At 36.9% G+C, this 23,068-nt stretch overlaps 1 protein-coding gene across 2 annotated transcripts in view; it reads left to right on the top strand.

Annotated features, from left to right (window-relative positions):
* cntfr (ciliary neurotrophic factor receptor) overlaps positions 1 to 23,068 on the top strand; it is a 192,005-nt gene that overhangs the window by 91,856 nt on the left and 77,081 nt on the right. For both annotated transcript variants that reach the window (XM_059539326.1, XM_059539325.1), the window contains exon 3: positions 18,629 to 18,862. In XM_059539326.1, the coding sequence (XP_059395309.1) occupies positions 18,629 to 18,862 (234 nt within the window). The remainder of the gene's footprint in view (positions 1 to 18,628; positions 18,863 to 23,068) is intronic.

Raw genomic sequence — 23,068 nt, 5'->3', positions numbered from 1 at the left:
AAGTTCACGGCATAGAATCTTTAAAATATGTCCGAAAGTTTTACACTGGTCTGTTATTGTGGCGACATTTCCACGCCTCGAAACATGACGATGAACGAAACGAACTGTGATTGGTCGTTTGACATGTCGGTCAAATGGCCTCTTGGCCAATGAAAGCAGCTATGAATTCGCTACGCGAGACTAGTGTAAAGAGGGCTTTATTGTCCCAGTAAGGTGGCATCCATTTAATAATTTTAATAAAAATTATAATTTACACTCAGTAAGTTATTATTGCATGTAGTTTTATAATGTTCTACAGTACTGAGGTGCAAATAATTGTGGGTAGTAAAAATAGCAGAAAATCATGTAAATAGAATCTATAGCAATTTGCACTTAGTGTAAATAGCATCTTTTGCTAAGACAATCCTGCCTTTTTTACTTAGTGTGAATATAATCCATTGCTATTTGCACTTAGTGTAAATAGACCATATCTCTGACTTTTAATTTCAGCCTAAAGTTGTGATATTTGTAAAAACATAAAATTACTTATCTTGGGAAATTTATATATATTAGATTTTTATTTATAAAAATATTTATTTTTTTATTTATTTTATTTATTGCATTTTTATTGATATATATATATATATATATATATATATATATATATATATATATATATATTTAGAACTATTATAATTTGCAATACACATATTCTAAGTGACATATTTAAAACTTTTACTATATAATATATATATATAATATATATATAAACGTCTCTTCAATATTTATTTATCTATTGATTGATTTATTGGATGATTTTTCTTTTTCATTAACCACCAAACTTTTTGAAGAGTGTTTCAAGTGATAGAAGGGAGTCACTTGCGCTTCAGCCTGGTTGGTGCTCACGGAACAGGACACAATGTTCAAAAAGAGGAAACCCAAGGTGTTTCAAGTGACTCTTTCAGCAGGGCAAGCCTGACCATATGCTGTAAACTTTCAACTTATTTGTTTATTTATTTATCTATAATCAAACTCCTAAAGTTGGTTCCCTCAAGGTTCTGAGTTTTCGCAAATTCTGTTTGTTTATGTATTTATTTATTTATTTGTTTGTTTGTTTGTTTGTTTGTTATTTTATTTTATTTTATTTTATTTTATTTTATTTTATTTTATTTTATGTATCAAACTCCTGAAGTTGGTTTCCTCAAGGTTTTGAGTTTTCTCAAATTCCAGTTTGTTGTTGTTGTTGTTTTTAAAAAGCCAGATATTATTTCTCTATTCAACTAAGTCCATCTACTTGTTCAGCATTAGCTGCCTCTGTACCAGTCACTAAGGCATTCCAACTGAACCCATTGACCCAAATAATGACAACAAAAGTATGCATGCCATCAATGTCAGACTCCATTTGATGTATCCTCCCCTATTCACTACACCCACAAGCATAGAAACCCAGAGTAGCTAATCAGAAGCTGTGTTGATAGTTGTACAATACACCCTCACTTACTTTGTAACTCACTTTTTCTCACCATTTGGAGTTATAGATGTGTTCTCCTCTAAGGAGCAGTCCCCTTACCTCAATGTTTGTTTTTCATTTCCATCTAGCCATATCCTAATTCATCAAAGTGAAGCTAGCATTGTGTTTCTGTGAGGCCTAGCTTGAAAAGAGGGTATTGGCGTACACGAAGCAACAGAGAACCCACATATGTCAAACGGCAAAGTCTGGGCATTAATCTTCACGCTTCCATCTGCAGATACTCTTGGAGAGGTGTGTGTTTGAGCAATTGGGTCAGGAAACTCACAGTTGTTAGTATTAACCTTTGTTATCAGCTCTCGCCACTCTTACAACTCAGAGTTGCCAATATACAACTAATAGCTTTTTCAGTGCAATGATACCAATGCAAAGCTTGTTTTACAATGCACATTGCAATAGCAAAGCACAACTTTAGAGGTCAATAGCTGTCCTCCAGGCTGATAGATGACATGGCTTTTGCTAAGTATACACAATTAGCAGCTTCTAAATGAGCCTTCGAAGGTCACATTCCATGTCGAGTGCATATTAATATATTTTATGTTGTATTTATGAATGTCATCACAATTAATGAACATTACTAGAATTATGCTCATCAGGAAAAAATAAATAATTAAACTAAAAAAATCAAAAAACATCTGTGTTGTTTAAACATGCTGTCATTATGAGCCTCTGCTTTTGGAGCTGGACGTAAAATATACTTTGAGATAAATTGTGCAAAGATAATTGTGTTTGTTATATCACCATAAATGCCACGACTGTATATGTAGTCATAATATTAGTGCAATTACTGTACTTGATCTAACGTCTCTGTTTGCATGTGTGGCAGTGGCGGTAAATCTGCTGATAGATTGCCCTCTTAGATTCCGAGCTTCAGTGTGTGTGTGTGCTCGAGTTGTGCATGAAGAAGCAAATATTGGAGTGAAATGGTTGTTTAAAAAAAAATAAATAAAAATTATAAGTTTTAATTTCCTGTGTAGTTTAGCAGCTGTCGGGTGGCCCTTAAAACAGAAGCTCGAAAACGAACCTTAAAATGTAGTGATTACCCAAAAGAAGAGAGATGTCAACTTAGACATTGCTGAAAATGTGTAGAACATTATCCCCCATAAGCTTCTGATGCCTCTGGTGCATATCATAAAATGTGACTCATGTGTTGCATAATGCCAGTGGTGTTCATTTCTGCTTCTCGATTGCAGTGTTAATTTTGTCAGCCATTTTTAATTTAGTCTTAGCCTTAGTCTTTTAAAGCAGTCTTAGACCTGTGTCAAATTTACTTTTTAAGAGATCATATTTATCCAGTTTTTGTTTAGACAAGTATTAGTCAATCTAAATGTCTGTGCATTTGAGTCTATTTTTAGTCATTGAAAATGCTTCATCACATTTTCTTAATGCTATTTAATGCTTCCGCAATAAATGTCGAGCATGAGCGCATGGTTGCCAGATTGCAAACATAAATAAATAAGCAAAACACAGGGCAGAAAATATATCCTTTTACAGTTTTTCTCAGTCGCTTTGGTACATTTCTCGAATCAAACTCACAATTTGCAAAACAGTAAGTGCATTTCTCAAAACAACTCGTACAAATAGCAAAACACCATGGATTACCTGCAAAAGCCAGTCTCTTGCTCAAAATCCTTAGTTCATCTCTCAAAAATAAATATCTGTGTCAATGAACATGTCAGTGCCATCGAATGACAAGTCCTTGTGTCATAGTTTACGGATGGACAGTCAAATCGCTTAGTCATGTTGTCAGTATAACAGTGTACTCTGGAAAGATGTTCTGATGTAAACTATGGCAACATTTTGGATGAAAGTTACTGTATTGAACAGTATGCAATATGCTTGTGTATGCCATATATCCATTTCAAAAGTACAAATTTACACATTACTGTATGTGGGGTATTGATTGAAAGAGACTGGATAGAATTCCCAGTTACACTTTTACTAGTGGTCTGGCCAAAAAAAAACCCTTTACAATGTCATTGTGATATAGAAAAGGAAAAAGAAATATGGGCACAAAGATGAAAATAAGTCCATTGTCAGAATGTGTAACTCTTGTGTTGTCCTCTGTCTGTACAGTATAAGCTCTCCAACTGAAGATTCATGAGATGAACCTTTGAGCTATTTCAGAGAAATGGTTTATCATTGGTTTATCATCTACATTCTCCTCATTAGTAAATATTCACTTGCACAATTCATGCCAAATTGACAAAAAGTCTAATAATAATGTGTAAAAAAAAAGGGAAAAAAAGTGTGCTTGGCAGTTTATGACAACTAGATTAACCATTTTGCATTTAATGACTTATACAATGAACTAAAGACCTGATGTTTTGGGGGGTAAGAATATTGCACAGAAAACTATATAATAAATTTTGAGCAACATGACATTAGCAACTGATAATGTAGGAAACAACAGAGAATTGTACACAATCATTTGCATGGATGTACCAAAGCATTTGCAACTTGTTCAAAGAAATGAGAAACTGCTTTTTTGATGTGCACAAGTGACACAATGATGTGAGAATTGAACAGGTAGTTTTGAGAATTTCAATTCTGATCTGAGAAATGTACCAAAGCGACTGAGAAAAACTGTAACAGAGAAGCTCTGATTTTAGGATTTGAACTCTTGATATCTGGCAACCGCACTCATGCATAGCATTGCATAGCAGAAGCATGTACAGCAGTCCACTATAATATTTTGTCTAAAAGAGATTTTGATATAGTTTTTTATTTTTGAAAATACATTTTAGTGTCATATTTTATTGTAAATGATATTGTATGTTGATATAATGACTGTTATCATTTATTGACCTTATTGTCATCTTGTCATTGTCTCGTTTTAGTCATTGGGAAAAAAGCTTGAAAAAACATTTTTATCACAGTTTTTTTCATAATGAAATGAACACAAGTTGAGGTCCATTGTCCACTTGAACCATGCAGCCAATCAATGATTCTTAGAATTAAAAAATAATTAATGCACTTTGTTGAATTTATAAAGTTGTACCATACAACACTTCTTAATATTAGTAAAAAACCAGACAAGCTTGTTAGGGCAAGTTGTAACTAAACTCTGCAGGACGTTGGTCCTACAGGTCCAAGATTGGTCACCGTTGCACTTGGTTGTCCTTGAATTCCCTCCATTCATGACACAGAGAAAAGGCAATGTAGAGACTGTAATGTCCTCACATTCAGAACCCATCGAGATCAGAGTGGAAACATGAGGAACTCAAAACTCAGGGGAGCTAGTCGTGTTACTGTTGATGTGGTCTGACTTGCTGCAATGGTGGCTACAAGATCATGCGAGGTAGCATCTAACACCAATGGAAAGTCAGCACAATCCATCACACATTCTGCCTCTACGACATGAGTGTCAAACTCAGTTCCTGGAAGGTCACAGTCCTGCAGAGTTTAGATTCAACCCATATTATTAAATGCACCTGATCCATCTAATTAAGTCCTTCAGGCTTATTTGAAAACGACATGGTATGTGTGTTGGAACAGGAATGGAACTAGACTCTGCAGGGCTGTGGGTTGGACACCTGCTCTACAAAGGCCATACACCCCTGGAAACACTCTCTGGAGTTATGTCCCTAGTGGCTGGAGGAACCACCCAAATGTTCTTTTCTTTAAACGGACCTGTTATTCCAGTGACACTCACGAACAGACCCTCCCTTTCCGGACAGATTATACTAGAGTGTTATCCAAACAAGACTCGCACGTTGTTTTCCTCGCAAGTGGCAGTGTCTGGTGAGTAGCGTGCCACCTGTTGGGAGCAAGAAGGGCCACAAAGCGAGGCAATCATGCTGGGATTACCCTGAGGTAACAAGAGAATTTGGATGAAGTCACGGCAGCTTTTGGTTGCCTTGCAATGAGAGGCTCCAACCCAGGGAGGGAGTTTAGGAAGTGCTGTTAAGAGAAAACAATGAGAGAGATGGATAAAACGGAGGAAAAGTAGATGGGAAAGGAGGTAGAACAGATAAGGAAGAAGCATAAGATGGAGTTATGAAATGTTTTCTCATGGGGAATAATAGTTTATAATACAAAGCAGGCTTGCCAGAGAAGATCCCTTTGGCCTACTAGAATGCTTACTCTTCCTAAACGAGAATTTGGTTATATCGCCCATTCACTTTCTTTTCACTAAAATGTTCTTTTCACACTGTTCTAAAGGAATACATCTGATGGGTGTTTAATAAACATTACCCTCATTAAACAGGTTTTCCTTAAGACTGACTAGTGAAGTAGCTGTTCACACAACCTATAGACTAATCAGCTTTGAAAATGTTTAGTTTAGCCATCCCCTGTTGTTCCTTATTTTATGGGAATATGTAGGAATATTCTTGATTGCAGTTCACCAGAGGCCATTTTGTCCTCTTGTAAACCACAGTCAGAGTGATTTTTCTCATCAGAAGACTGATTTATCTTTCTTTCGGAGACATGCCTAGGCTTGACATGATGAATGATCTAAAAGTGCTTCTCTGGCCGAGACACTGGCATCCACTCAGAAATGCTTTGTGTTTGATTCAGCATAGCAACATTCTCAAACCGAAGTACATGCTTTGCACCAATCATCAAATTCCCATCGCAAGAATTTTCCCTTTCGACATAAACACATCAGCATCTCAAAAGAGGCTTTGCATCGGGATTGATTGGGGGAAACGATAACAACGGCTGAGCAAATGGAGACAAATTACGGCAAGCATTGTCGGTGCTCTGAGTGGCTGTCAAAACAGACGTAAAAAATGAACGTCAGGATTGTTTCTGACCCCTACCAGAGCTCGTTCCTTTCCTCTCCCTCCTGCTGCCACCCTGCGAGGGGAATTGGAACAGGGAAGGAGCGATTGTTGGTTTTAGGCCTCGGTGTACTTCCTGTAAACGATGGGAGTGCTTTGTAATGACATCCAGGTATGTTTGCTGTTCATTTTGCACAGCTCATCTGTGATCAGTGCTGGAGGACATGTGTGCCGGTGGAGATGTAGTAAGACAGGGAGGCATAGAGTAGGCAGATTTCCATTCCTCCTTCTGATGAGGACAGGGGGCCGCAGACACAGGCCTGCCAGGGGATGTTTACATTCCACCAGCAAGGCTACGAAATTCCTTTATTCAAAGCAGAGCTGAGGTAGAGCGGCGGAGTAAATGTGCAAGTAATCTGGGTATAACGGCATGTTTTCTCCAAGGGCCTGGGGCCAATGCAGTAGGTTCATGCCATTTACTTCATACTAAGAATGAATTAAAAAATAATTGCAGAGTCACCAGGCAGCAAATTGCTCTTGAAACTTGATTTTACAATCAGTTTATTTCTGCCACACTTTATTTTTTCAGCCACATCAGTTATTAGTCCAAGTATACAAATATTTATAAGCTAGAGGACTTTATAGCAAGCCTGCAAGAAAGCCTCAGTGACTTACCTGGAGATTCCAGAACACTGTCAGTTGATTTTTTAATACTTTTTGATCTGATTTGTTACCAATGAACATTGCACTCTGGAAAATCTTGGCCCATGGTCATCCTTCAAATATGAATGAAACCAGGTTTGGGAACATATATGTTTTAAGCTTTAAAATTACTGTACACTGTGCTTATTTAGTTGGATGGGATAATTTCTGGTTTGCAGGAAAACCCATCACTTTGAAATCTTAGCTACCCTGCAGTGTTCAACACATTTATGTATTTTCTTCTTATTACAAAAGGTCAAGCCATGATCTTTACAGAAGTTATATTGGAGTTACCTGATACAAAGCAACGTAATGAAGCGACGAGAAATTAATAACATTTCTCAAGCTACATTTGCAACAAACAGAATTTGCCATCTGCTTGCTTTTAGCGAGTTGCTTCAAAGCTTCATTGGTCCAAAATCCCAACAAAGACAGCCCTGGAAAGACAGCAAATTTTTACTTCCCACTTAGAAAAATATGAAAGAACCTCACTTAACCCCTTCTTAAGCGCCACCCTATTTTGGATTTTTGGAAACGGATTGGGAAATTCATACATCCATTGGTCTTTTTTTTTTTTTAGTTTGTAAAACTATGTAAATTAAATGTTTATTTGAGTTTGGTTGCTGGTAAACTTCAAACACATTCTAAACTGGAAGAGTGGTAACTCAAATTCCATCTCATCAATGTGATGATCAGAAGTTGGGCATCATAACATAACGACATCCTGGTAGACACAGTTAATGATACACTTTTTAGCAAATCAAATATATCCCCGAGATTGTTTAGCTAAATATTTGAAGATACAGGTGTGTAAAAAACACCAAATGTAGAACAAATGCTGGTTGGTTAATGGAACATGTAAAATTTGATAAGCTAACAGTAGCTTTGATATAGTGTGTTTCCTTGTACACACACACACACACACACAAACATTGCCACCTCCATCAGTCACTGGAATGCCTCTATGATTGGAAGTAGGTGAGGAGAGATATTCCACATCAAACTTTGAATGAAACGCAACATTAAACATTAAGTATGTTCTAATTGGCTTTTGCATAAAAGCATAAATACCTGACACTGGAAACACCCGGTTGGTTGGGACACCGTGAAAGATTAAACCAGCGCCCTGCATACTTCGCAATCACCATAATCACAGCATAGCATCACCACCACCATTAACATAACATTCTGTATGGACTAGTGGCTGGATTAGTCTTATGCCGCCTAACAGTGTAGCTGAGATCCTGAAATACACAACCTACACACTTGATAGGCCATCTTACAATACTTCCGTGATTCCCGAAATTGTACCAAATCAATGACACGAGCCCAGTGAGCCCAGCTCCATATACTGTATCTACACAGCCTGTCAGCAGCAGCTCCACATGTGGAATGCCAAGGATGTATGTTACGGTGTATTAGTAAATGAAGAGAGAGGGGTGCCATTGCTGAGGAGTGCATTTCTGAAATTAGGATCCAGTTCAATCAGGGTTGCCTTTGTGTATTAGGGCTTTGGGTGGGAGTGGGATGGGGTGCTTTAATCTCCTCTGGTGCCAATTTGCATTGGAGCGTTGCCTCATGCTGCTCTCCATCACAAGGGACTGTTGAGTTGTACATCCTGTTTCATCTCCTCTGGCAGGCTCCTCATGTGTCTGGGGAAACAAGTTTTATCAAAAGTTCCATTGTGCAATGAACTGGGAAAATAATAAGGCATTATTTAAAAAGAAACCATAGAATGATGCACGGAATCTGGTTATATGGCTATTTTAATGGTATGAATCATTTTTCTATAAACATACACCTGCACAGGGCAGTATATTGCCCACATCATTATATCCTACTCAGTTTTCCTTCTGACTATTACATTTATTATATAAATGTTATATAAAGATATATTATGTAAACGTAACAGATAAATCAGAGTTGTACAAAACTGAATCCCTGGAAGAGATAATATGATTTAGCTGCAGTTGAAGGACATTGTAAAACATGACACTAAGCAGATATATTGTGACCAGTGTTGGGAAGGTTACTTTGGAAAAGTAAAAGGTTACAGATTACAAGTTACCCTATTTAAAATGTAATAGTAGTGTAACTTTTTTAATTACTTTAATAAAGTAATGTAACTAATTACTTTTGAGTACATTTTGATTACTTTTATAAATTTCTAATGAATGTTAATTTGCAACTGTTAATCATCTTCAACCATTTTACACCATGCAGGTTTAACCTTAAAGTAGTGCTCAATACTGTCAGACTTTCACCATCCTTCATCACCTGAATTAAGATGATCACATTTGAACACATCCACCACACAATCAGACTTTAGTACTGCCTTTTACTTAGAGATTGATCTGAAGTTCAAAGCAGATTTAAAATCAAAATAAATAGTTTATAGATACTGTTTTTGAAACCAAATCTTTGCATAACTACAGGCATCTAACAATGGTTTGGGGAAAAATAGTAAAAAAATAAAAGCATATACATCAACTCAAATACGGTTAAAGCATGTGTCCTATTTTGTGTACTAAACTCCTGAAACATTGGTGTCTTTTTGAAACACTGCTGTCTCTTTGTATATGATATGATGATAGTTTCTCAAAATAAGTAAAAAAATGCTCATGAAGTGACTATTCTAGAGATTAATTTCCATGAGGGGCGGACTGGGGAAAAAATAGGCTGGGAAATCTCACACTCATACACCCACAACCCATTCTGAAACATGGACAACCCTATTTTTTTTTGGACCTGACATGAAAAAATGTGAATCTTTAGGTTGGGGGACTTGCAACGTAATTAAGAGTTCTCTCCTGAACTGCACCTTCACTTCCATTATCCATCCATCTCTCTCATGACTTTAATACTGAAGATTTTTATTTGACTTTTACCATGTTTTGTAAGTGCAATTTTGTTTTTTTGGCAAATGAATTGCCACTTGTATTTATTTTTACTACAAATTCCATAGTTAAACCACGGTTAGTGCCATACCATAGGCTATATTAATTTTCCTAAGGGTTGTGTTCTTGTATCCACTAGCTCCCCCTAAACCTATGATAAAATATGATAATTTGTCTGCTAACTTACTACTGTAACATTACAAAAGATAATAATGACGTCGTTTATACAGTATTTTGAGTGATTGCGAGCAATGTGCTGCTGCTGCTTGACTAAGTAAACAAAGACAAAACTACATTAGCATATTTACAGATGAAACGGACCTGCACCTGAAACCAGAAGTGTCGCTTCTCTGCTCCAGCTGTGCGCTTACACAGTTCACTCCGGTCTCTCTGTCTCGCATTGATTACTCGGAGTCTGATCCAAACCGTTCGGCGGAGGCGCGGAGAGCGCGCGAGCCCAACCATTGCCAGTCACGACTAACCGATCCATGAATTATTAGAGATTTAATTATCGAATGGCGGATTCGGAAATAATCGCTTTAGTATATTCGGCCTGCAATTATACAATAACAATATTAAAGTAGAAGGCCAAATCTTCTGCCAGGCCACCGGGAATAGTCCCGGTTCTCCCGATGTCCAGTCAGCGCCTGATTTCCACAGACACGCAGAACGTGCAGGATTCATATTCAGTCTTTTTGCGGCTTAATATTCACAGACATCAGTCCATATCGGGTTTTGATTCAAGTGTACTGACCTACTTTTGATCTATTCGTCCAAAATGTGGCATATTGCGTCTGCGTTATAGGCTGAATTCCATTTTTATGACTGGATTCTACAAATGTGTTTTCCGCGTCTCGGAGATTTTGGGCCATATGTCTTAGTGCAATTTGGGAAAGAAATAAGCTGTATGTGGATGTGTGTAAATATTCAAATGTAATCCTCTTTGTAATCGTTACAATTTTCATAAATAACTGTAATTTAATTACTCATTTTTTCTTAGTAACTGTAACTGATTACTGTTACATTTATTTTGTAATTAACTTACGTAATGCCGTTACATGTAACTAGTTACTCCCCAACACTGATTGTGACCAATGGTCAAGAAGTAATTATAATAATAGACAAAATAGTTTTGGAAAATTCTCAAAATTTATTACAAAATAAATGTAACTGTAATCTGTTACAGTTATGAGATAAATATGAGATAAAAAAAAGTGTGTAGTTAAACTGCAATTGCTTATGAAAATGCTAACCATTACAAAGGGGGTTAACTTCTGAATATTTTCACACACATACATACAGTAAATGATTGATTTCTTTCCCAAATTGCTTTGACTGCTCTAAAATATGAGAATCCAATGTTTCAGGAGTTTAGGACACAGAATAGGACACATGCTTATTAGATTACTGATTTATTTCGTATTTGGGTTTATGTATACCTTTTTTTAGCTTAACAGTTTTGTTGTTGTTGTTGTTGTTTCAATGCATTCTTAGATGTCAGTGTTTCATAGTTATGCAAAGATTTGATTTCAGAAACAGTATCACAGCGATTAAACGGTTTCTTGTTACGATTTTAAATCTGCAATTACCTCAGAATGATCTTGAAGTAAAAACAAGTGCTAAAGTCTGATTTTGCAACGTGATCTCATGAGAATACGTGTGTATTTTTACGTTAAATGTGGTTCTACCACACGTACATTTACTTACGTTTTCATGCACATAAAAACGTACAACTTAGACGTATTTATAGCAGTAAAACGTACAAATACTTACGTGTTATCAGCTAAAATAACTTAAATAATCTAACGTAAAGTGTGAATTTATATGAATTCCCATGTATTAATATTAAAATCGTGGCTTTAATGATTTAAATCTGTTGTATTTAATGGTCATATCAATACATGTTTTTATTGAATTTATTGAAAGCAGTTTACTCATCTACTTAATAGGAAATAACATTTCTGTGCATGCTGCAAACCATAGATACACAAAAGCACAGCATAAAATTACAAATCACATCCATTTTATTTGTTTGCTGTACTCCATATCTTTAGAATACAGATGTTTGCAAGGAACATATCCATATTAATCGATCTTCATCTTCATTCTCAGCAACAGCGTCCGTCACAGTCAAAGCCCACGCTCGTTATGATTCGATTTTGAAAATAGCGCCAGTGCGCCACAGGAACGTTACGACATGGTTTACGGCACTGATATCGACACTCATTAGTTCTCACCTATTTCGTCACAGATTGCGACATGTCGTGTTTCAGTTGATAGACATTTGAAATCATTACTGCGCCAGTGCGCCTTCACGGAGAGAAGACAGATTCGTAATTTCACGGATTAATAAATTAAATTCTGCTCTGTACCCTATAAAAACTATTACCTCCAGAGAGGACAGCGACTGGAACTCATTATCATTTGAACTACTTTTGGTACCACTTTTGATATTATTTCGCAAAAAATAAATGATTAACATTATGTTTGTTTGTCTGTTATTTGTTTATTTATAACAGTAACGTTATGTAGTTTTAAGAAATGGTTATGGGTAGGTTTAGGGGTAGGTGTAAGATTAACGTTAGTGGCTCAAAATAACGTTTTAATGTTATATTTTTACTAAAATTTATTATGTTTTATTATTTTAACATTCTGTATAAAATGGGTAGGTTTAGGTTCGGGTGAGGTATAGGGATCTTACATATTTTAAAAAAAAAATTATAAAAAGGGAAAAAATACATAAATATTTAAAAAAGTAATCCGATACGCATTGAAAAGCAGCTTCATGAGCAAATTTCTATGGATAACTGACTGGTCAGAGAACACGTTCTATCTGTACGTATTTGAGGTTGTTTTTACGTAAATTTCGATATGTATCGAACCTGTAATTACGTCCAGATAATACGTAAATGACACTGTAACTACGTAAAGGCACATACGTATTGGACAGTTTTAATTTACGTCTAAATATGTACGTTTTGATTGTGAGATCAGGCTGGATTTTGTGGTCGCTGTGCTTTAAAATTAAATTATTACAAGCCTAATTCAAGTGATGAAGGATTTTGAAAGTCGGACAGTAATCAGTGTCGGGTACTACTGTAACGTTAACCCTGCCTGCTTTAAATGTTTAAAAAATGATTAACAGTTGAAAACATCTGTTAAAAATTTAGAAAAGTTAACAAAGAGCAATCAAATGTAATCAGTTACATTGCTTTAATAAAGTAATTGAAATAGTTACACTACTTATTACATTTTAAATAGGAAAAACTTGTAATCTGTAGCCTAAAACTGTACATTTCCAAAGTAGCCTTCCCAGCACTGATTATAGGCAATTCCTATAGTTTTATATTGAATTAACACATTGAAATCCCTGTATGCATGCATAATAATATTCTTTGTGGGCTGTTTATGATTGTTCTCAAGAAATGCAACCCTCATAATTTTATGATATTGGTATGAAAATCAACTGGTGGGCGTAAAGCATGGACTAGCAATAATTCTGTAAATTGTGGGAAAGGATCGAAAACTAGCTTTGAACATGGTTTGAGCAATCCATCTCTAAATATAAATTGGATAATAATTTTTTGTAGTTAGAATGCTAAGCATACACCCATTAATGGTTTCCTTAGGTCACAAGCTAAAGCAAAACTTGTAGAAAGTGTGTTGGTCTTCAGCTAAAGTCTATTGTGCATCACGGGAGCTCTGGGAGGAGAGAGAATGAGGAACAGCGCCAGCGGCTACGAGTAAGCAAGCTCTCCCACTGACAAGTGTAAAAAAATAAACCAAGTAGCCGAATCCACATTCCCAATGTAGAGCGTCTAAGCCCTGGAGCTTGATGATGAAGCTGTCTCATACATGTAGCATCAATCTGATGCTTTCTAATCCTATTGACCTTTCTAGGCTATGTAGCATTTCATGACCTTTGTTTGTGTGAAAATCCCTCTGTGTTGCAATACAATATCAGCCAGAGAGGGAAAACTTCCATATGCCCCAGTTCTGCCCAACCCCACCCGCAACCTGGAGGCATGGCTACTGTTCGATGAGTCCTTGTAAGCTCTGGCAGCTCTGAGCGCATGCTATTGACATGAAATCAAGGATGGAGCCAAATATTAATAATTGGGGGAACAACGTTTTAAGAATCAGTCACTGAAAAACCTTTACTAATTGAACTTAAAAATTGTGGTGTTAAGACTATTAACCAGTACCCAGTATCCCAAACATGACAGAATTGCTACCATAGGGTTTTCAGCAGGCAATGTCTGGCATGAAACGTGTGGTTCCACTGTGCATTTTTTCAAAGCAATTTTCTGAGATTGTGAATAATAAATTGCTAGCTCCATTCATTGCTGTAACCAAGGTTTGAAAATTACTGAAATCTATTAATTCTATTATTTATTGCATCAAAATGTGTTAAGGCTTTACATGGGTTAGGGGTTGATCATTTTATCAGTTAGGTATTAGTCATGCAACAATGCATGTTAATGTTATAGTTTTTATTAAGAACCATTGCTATATTGGTGATAACTTTCAGGTGTAGTGCTCTTATGAATGTTTTTAGTATGCCTTTGTGAACATTTAACTACTATACTGTATGAAATAGCAAACTTCATATTCTTTTTAATTCTTTTTATCAAGTTATTCTTTGTACTACTGCTACTGTTATTGAGTGTTAATAACATTTCTGACAGATAATGTTATGACGTTTTTTATTTATTTATTTTGTTTTATTATTTATTTTTTCATTCGTTCATTCATTCATTCATTCATTTATATATATATATATATATATATAGAGAGAGAGAGAGAGAGAGAGAGAGAGAGAGAGAATGAGAGAGAGAGATTTTATTTTAATTTTGTTATGCATTCACCTTACCAAATGTAGTATCAAGTTAGCAATAACCTATCCATGGGCTTTGTTTTTTCTTTATTGCTGTCAGTTTAAGTGACGGCAATGCAGTGTTGCCAGATATTGATATGAAAACAAATAAACTGAAATGAGTTCAAATATTTTGCAAAAAAAAAAAAATACCGTTAACCCTAAACTGCAATTTCTCACTTTAACAACTTGCTAAGTGTCAAATTATGTGGAATAATAGTGGCCTTTGGCAACACAGCAGAGGATGTGCCCTTGCTCTCACTCATAACTATATGTCATGAATGGCCTGTTCTCAGAAAGTTTGAAAACAAAGGACACTCAATTACACAGACAGCTTCTGTTTGCACAGCCAATTAACTGCTTTGTGCTTTTGCCCGTTTTTCAGAAGGACAGCTGTTCCTCATCTAGCCAGGGCTGCTAGTTCTAGTCCATCCGGTCCTCTGCTGGCCGGTCTAGAATTCCCTCCACAAGCAACACTGCATATGTCCTGCTCATAAACCTTTAGCACTTCCATGTGGGTGTAAAGTCCCTCTCCTCTCATCCCTACATGACGCCTCCACTAACCTCTGCAGCCAGTTTACATCTACATTATCAAGTGTCAGTTTGACTACTTCTTTAAACTCAAACCATATTTTCCTTCCATCATATTCCTAATGGGAATTTGAACTCATTGCCCTTGAAAATCTACGTATCCCATGTTAATAGCACATTTGCATGCGCTGTAAGGTTTTTGGCTTGTGGAATCAAAGATAATACCCTAATTTCCTGTCCTAAAGATAATATCGAGTTGCAGAGTATTCGCTATGCCACCATGTGGTAACACTTGGAAAGAAAGCAAACCTAAAATCTGATATGGCCCTAAAAGAAGTACCTGCTAATTACATAATGGGAATTAGGTATTCTGAGATATAGAAAGGTAACAGATACGAGCAATTGTTCCGGGCTTTGGTGTGTTGTTCCAGTGCGCCACCTTTTATGCGCCCTATCACCGCCTGCCCACCGCCTCAACAGATAAGCATGTGGGAAACAAGAAATGGATTCATTTGATGCTCCGTAACAGCACAGTCTGGCAAAAGTGGGCCGACAAGTGAGAGACAACCCCTTAATGAGAATCCTCAAAGGGAACAAGGCAGAGGGCAAAGCAATGACTCCCGTGCTAGAGTTATTTGGAGAGGAGATATTTCACAGGCTTACACAACTGAGATTCCCCACAAAGAACTGCCTTCAGAGGGTTTCTCAAAAAAAAAAAAAGAGCTATAAAATGGCCTTTTGAGAAGTTCAGCCTGAATTCAGGCATTTAACATCCTTGCAATTATATATATTTTTTTAATTTCTAACATGTGTTTGAGAATGATAATTATGTATGGTCAATGGACACAATTAAATTGGTTCAAAGAAATGATAGTGTGTAGGGGGAGTTGTGTTGAATACAAAACAGTACGGTTACAGGCAATGCATCACACGTTAGTTTAAAGCAAAGAGAATATAATAACCCTTAATTTTAAAGTAGTGAAGAATCTATAGAATGATAATCAGGATGATGAAATCAACAGACATTCAAGTTAGTTCGCAGTACAAGGTGACCTAAGATTTTTCTTTGAGCTAAAACGAACACCGAACTTATTCAAAAATATATTTTATTCCCATTCTGTCATTTTGAAATGATAGATCACATTATAATAATGTCCTGTTTGGATTCCGAGGCATAATTTTTTGGTTGCTCAGCAGACATTAAATTGACTTATAGGATAGAGGAAGTTTCCCTGTATCTACACTGGCGCTGTGTTCCTATCTCAAAGATATTAATATAATTTTTTGTTTTCAATTTTGACATTTACTTATAAGATTATAGGTTATTATCTGAAAAGATATAAACATGTTTGCTTTAAGCAGAAAATGTGCAGCCAAATTTATAACTGCATGTCATGTTATCTGAACTGAAACAGTCCTAATGGGCATTTCTTTGACATTCGCCTCAGTCACCATCCTCGTCTTTTGAACGCAACAGCCTTTCGCTTTCTATTCTACTGAATACTGTGGTATTATAGGCTTTGACATCAGAGTAAATGTAAAATTCATGGATTTGGTTTGCCAAAGAGCATGTGGATTAAGCTACAGGGGTAGTTAGTCAGGTCAGTGGAAGAAAGAGAAATTGCTTTTTCCAACTTTGTGCATTATGGGAGTCACAACGGCATAACGAAAGTCAAAGAAGAGCATCGATGTGTTCTCCAAATTTTGTTTGTTTGCCTGATTATGCATTCTGAACCTAAATTTTCTTGTTTCTTTCATTGTTGCAGCTGTTTGCATGACAGTGGACATCTATAGGACATTGCTCATAGTTGCGACATGAAGAAATATATTTTTGTTTGATGTCAAAGCCTATAACAACACGCCTTGGGGTGTAAAAAAAGATTCTGTAAGAAAACAACCACATACGCCTTGTTCCTGTGAAAAAGTAATGACTGAACTGATTGTAAGTAGAAAAATAAATAGCCCTGCTATTTTCTCATCACAGAAAGCCTTTTGTATTCGATATTTGACATGATATTCATAGTCAATTCATTTATAGATTTTTCCCCTCACACAACCTCATATGACAAATGTGACAGAAACAAGCTTGTTCTCTTCACATTCTATCACACGCACGAAGTCCTGAAGAAATGAACATGGTTGAGATTTGCGCACATGTACACCACCAAAATGTCCTAAATACCAGTGGGAATTCACACTGGATTATCTTTGAGCCCAGGGTTTTGTAGGAGTGGGAGTGGTGACGATTGAAAAAATCGTTAGTGCCCAAAAAAAAGCACTCGAGACATTACCTTGAACACCACATTCTTTTTTGTGTCATGTGCAAAACACCGCAAAAGATGCGACACGCAAACACATAGGTCAAAGACATTCATGTAAAGCATGCTTACATACCAAAAAAAAAAAATTGAAAACATAAATGCAATCTGTATTGGTCTTAAAAGTATGTTGCTCAGCTCGACATTGTGAGCATTTCACTCAAATTTACAAATAAAACGGTCTATAAAAAGTCTTGATTGGACTTAAATAGTCTAAAAAGTTTTAACATTGCATTGTAAATTTGGGTTAGAATAAAAGGAATCAGGAAACAGCCTATAATGTGATTATTAAACTTAAAAAAGGAGCCCGGTCTCATGAAAATGCTTATCAGCAGCACCATTTTTTGGGTTATTTTTTATTTTTTAAACTTACTATGTGTTCCACATAGTTGTTAATCTACATATAATATCCATTTTGGCATACATATAATACACACCTACCCCACACTCCTAAATCTACCAATTGCCTATCATGTGAACATTTCTGTGTCTATTTCTGAGTATAGTACACCAAATAGAAACAGAAAACCATGTCATTAAAACACACTTTTATGAGATCGGGTTACGATTTAGAGCATTTATGATGATTAAGTTGTATGGCTGTGTCTGAAATCGCTCACTCATTCACTCATTCCCTAATCCCTATATAGTGTACGGCAGTTGAGTTCACTATATCAGGAAAGAATGAATAAATAAATAAGTGCCACGATGCCACCTCTAAACACCTCCCTGGTGTTTTAGAATGAGCAGTCAGCAATTGTGAAGCATAGAAATTTCAAAATAAGAGTCCCTTTGTTTTTCATGCTTGTTCTAATTAAAAGTCCCATATTATGTTTCTCCCTCTCTCTCTCTCTCTCTCTCTCTCTCTCTCCTGGTTATTATTGGTATTTTAATTACACAATAAACCAACAAAACTATCTTCTGTCCTGGCCAATAATGTCTTATTGTATGCTTTAGGAAAGACAAAAACACATTATTAGATACTGCACTTTTCACCGAACTTCAAAAGCGGCTGAATTTTTCAGCTTAAGTGTTGTAATTTAATTCGACCATCTGTTGTGTTTCCTCAGGTGCCAGGATTCAGTATGAAAGGATTGGAAGTGATGTCACTATGCAGTGTGGCCCGCTGGATAACGACGCCTCGGTTACATGGAAGGTGAATGGTACAGACGTGAAGGCCCGTCGACGGGAAGAAGGACCGCGGCTCATCCTGATGGAAGTGAACATGAGTAGCAACGGCCTGTACAGCTGCTTCCAGAACCCCGACGGCCAGCGGCGTGACCAGATCAATCTCCGCGTTGGACGTAAGTAGTGTCTGTTTATCCTGCTTTCCTCTTCCTCATATTCACTACATCCTTCCAAGAACTCGGAATAACCCTGCACAGTGTTTACCAAGACACTTATTTTTTCTAAACAAGCACTGCGCTCGTTTCCACCACTTGCTGCACGGTTATCTCTTAGAGACTGGTAACCTCTTGTTTGGATGTCTCCTCTGTGATTTGAAGAGTCTAAATATTAACAACAAACGTCATTGTTTGACCCTGACTGCTCCTCGGTTCTCCTCCGGCCCCTGATCCCAAGCCTTGTCTTCTCCATCAAACAGCTGCTTCTATCTGTGTGGGAGTCACTGGGTGCAAGTTTTATGTCTTATCTGTTTGTCAACTGGATTAATATGTCATGATAGATCTAGAGGACACACAACACGATGGGAGAGATGATGGGAGACGTCCAGATGTGCGCAATACAACAGCCTCCCCCTGGCTTCTGAGTGGCCCCCCAAAAAACAATTCAGTCACAAAAAATTTGAGCATTCAAACTAAGTCAATTGTAAATCAGATCGACAATTTAATATAAAAAAAAATAATAAATAAATATGTGAAGTAGCTGCATATTAAACATATAATGTCTTTGGATAGGCTGTGCACTTCATGAACATGCATAACAAATGTGGTCGACGTGGTTTATGTGATCTTACCCTTAAATCCTTTACCTCAACTCTCATATAACCTCAAGGCTAAATTATGAACTGCCATGCTGTAAAGCACCATAATCAATATTATGTGACAAGATGCTACTCGTAACGCCACCTGACAGCAATTTCATTGACTAATCAAATTAGACGAATGAAGAGGGGAAAAGTGGAGATGAGTCCTATGAGAACATGACGAGGAATGTGCTTCATCACCCGCCTGTGCACGCTTCCACTGCTCCTGAAAATAACTTGTACAAAATGTAAGCGAGATCACATGATTACTAAAAATGGTCTAATTCATCTAAAGGAAATTCATTTTACAAGCTTTAAAAATGCATGGTTTCAAGAGCATGCAGATTTTATTGGCAAAAACTACAGCACATTTCCACTTTGTTTCTTTTATTCTGTCTCTGAAGGCTAAATGTCTTTATTGTCTATCTCAATTGTTTCTCGTAAGATAAAATAGAGAACAAATTCAAGGGATAGGGGTTGTCGTTCCAAGCCCAAATCACTTTCATACAGGGTTGGAAAGATGCGATGGTGAGTGAATGATGACAGAATTTACATCCCTTTAAGACATTAATCCTAAATGTCTCCTCTGTTTACTTCTGGAATTAACATCTGTTCCAGTTGATCTAAACACAAGCGATCAGCCGAGACAGATTGCCATTTACAACTAAATGCATCTCCTGTGACCTCAGATTTGTAACCACATACTTCACCTGCTACATCAGTGTGTTACTGCATGTGGATGAAGCACAAAAAGTTTTAAAAAGTCCGCACAGTTTAGCAGATGGTCCCGTTTTAGAATCTTTTAACCAAGCGAAGGTGAGAACAGTATTTCATTTTGTGACTTTATAGGACATGAAACCAATTGTGAGCTTAGCCCGACGGGCTGGTGGCCCTGTGGCCGCAGTTCTTCTCTCACAGCGGCTGGGTCACGGGCAAGCCGGCTCAGCTAACAAGATAAGTTCTGCATCTAAGTGCCTGAATGAGAATGGCATGGTCCCAATACCACAGACAGGGAGAGGCCCCTCCGCAAGTACGTCAAACGCTCTGCCTATCTGTGACAGGAACGCTTGCCAGGAATTAGAGGGGAAGAACCGGGTCTGGCCATTTACAGGGATTCCTGTAGTTCCTCTAAACAGTCTTTAGTGGTCTGTCAACCAAAACAGCTTGTAGGTCAACTTTCACAAACAAATCATAGGAAATAAGTTATGGTTTCCTTGATAATTATGATGGTTTTGTTTGTGCCCACGGATGATTCAAGCTAGCAGGATCCAGCCGCAATGAACGTTTTTGTTTCTTTGTAGTATTTCTTAAGCATTGTACTAGCTAACCACACCCCCAGTGAAATCCTAATGGTTCCAGTGTATAAATGCCAGCTATGTTCTCAATGTCCATGCATTTCTGGTTTCAGTGTGGACTGGTAGCTAGAAACAGGAAATTTTTAGAAATTCTAAGAAGAGTGAAGAGGAGTCGAATCAGTTAGCATCTGGACTCAAACCTATTTTACTCACACGAGCACCATGGCACAACATCTCAAGCATATTTCCATTAACTATTGCACCAAAACTCAGAATAGTCGCAACTTATTTGAGTTCCCAAAAGGCCCCTGTGTTCTTCTTTGTGGGTATCTAACCCACAAATAGTAAGTTAGTTAAAGTTAGTTAAAGTCATGTAGAAATGTAAATAGCGACAAATCTTTACGTCTGTTTTATGACCAGTGCTGGGTAAAATGTAATCCATTACTGATTCCAAATGACATGACAAAAATGGTAGTTAGTAACCCAATATGTTACATTATACAGTTTACCTGCACCACATGTACATAAGAAATAACATGAATTTCTGCATTTTAATGTTTGAAAGAAAAAAATCCTCCCAATGACATTTTAAATCAGTAGTTGATGCAGTGCAACGTTGAAACGCTTCTTAAACCTGTAATGATTTTTGTAAATCCAGTGGTCAAACACGAGTTGTGGAACGGCAGGGTTTAAGGACACTAAATTATTGGAAAACTGCGGTGTACATCCTGTATGTTTTGTTTAAAATTTAATAATTTGGTTAAAATGAAATATTGCTAATGTTAGATGATGGATGATAATCCTCAAGCAGTATTTTTATTTTATTTTATTTGGGGGGGGGGGGTGCATTGTCTGAACGGCCCCTGTAGATAACCCAGATAAATTCCTGCCCTGCAAATAGTGTCAGTAAATTTAGTTAAAAATCTTTAACCTTTAACAAGATCCAAAACTAAACTGCTTAAATGTGACTGAGTGTTCTTGAATTTACAGTATATTGCATAGTGTCTTATATTCTAACTTTTTTTAATCACTGGGTGCTTGCAACCCCATGATTTTGGGATAAATAATGACCTCATCTATCATAGTTTCATAACACTGTCTTGAAACACTCGGTAAGATTAAAACAGCCCTCTGTACCATTATTGGTTGGCAGGAAATATGATGCATAAGCATAGAAAAGTTTACTAATAATTCTTACCTCTTGTGAGCGCTGTTTGCTACTTAAATGTTGGACTTTCATTTATTCTTTCCGAAAGTTACCTATCCCAAATGTCTCCCGTGCACTAGATGTGTCCATGGATTGAAATCGATGACAGGTCATATCCCGCACAAAAATGATGACTACCTGCCAAAGAGTTGTCATTTAAATGATGAAGAAACATTGGCCTTAAGTGCCATGCCAAGATAACAACTAAAGCATAAAAAGATCTCACTGAAAGTAATGCCGACTGAAAAGTATGTCTATAAGAAGTATAAGGACATGAAAGAAAAATATATTCACGTGCAAGTTACCTCTTGTAAAGTTCAAAACTTGCCCCATCCTTTTCACTGCTATGGCTTTTCTGTTGCTTGTGGTCTGTCTCCATTTAGCTGTGAGAAACAAGAGAAAGCCATTAAAGTGGCATGTTTTTTCTGCCCTGGGATAAAGCTGCTTTTCTGCAGGACAAAGTGCTGGGTCTACAGTAAGCAATGCTGAGTGTTCAGGCAGGACCACAAAGAATGCGAGGAGAAGCGAGCAGAGGCGTTGTCAGAGATAGCAAGCTTGTGTTGGGCTGTTTTGCGGTGGTTGTCACGGAGGAGGTTGGAGAGAAGACATATGTCAAGGTCATCATCGCTTTACTTGAGTTCACATGATGCCGTAACAATTAAACATTTATTACCTCAATGCAGGCAGAGGCAAACCAAACTTTTTGATGATACCTTAAGTTATCATCCTCATTTCCGCCGTGAAACACAGAAGGGGATACTTTGAGGAATGCCTGAGCTGCTCTTTTCCATAAAGTGAAAGCATATTGTCTTTTTAAGCTTTCAAGTCTAGAAGAAAAAGAAAATGCATCAAGGACGATAACTGTAGTGGTAACTATATAGCATAGCTATTATGATAACGGCACATAATTAAATTGTTCACAGACACAACTAAAGCTGAAAAAGGGTAAAAACAGTCCCAGACAATCAAAATACACAGTCCACTGATGTGGCGTTAATAAAGTTATCTCTATAGTTTAAAAACA

Source organism: Carassius carassius, chromosome 45 (genome assembly GCF_963082965.1).
Source record: "Carassius carassius chromosome 45, fCarCar2.1, whole genome shotgun sequence".
Classification (NCBI taxonomy): domain Eukaryota; kingdom Metazoa; phylum Chordata; class Actinopteri; order Cypriniformes; family Cyprinidae; genus Carassius; species Carassius carassius.
The sequence above is the reverse complement of the archived record's forward strand: the minus strand, read 5'-3'. Positions and strand labels throughout refer to the sequence as shown.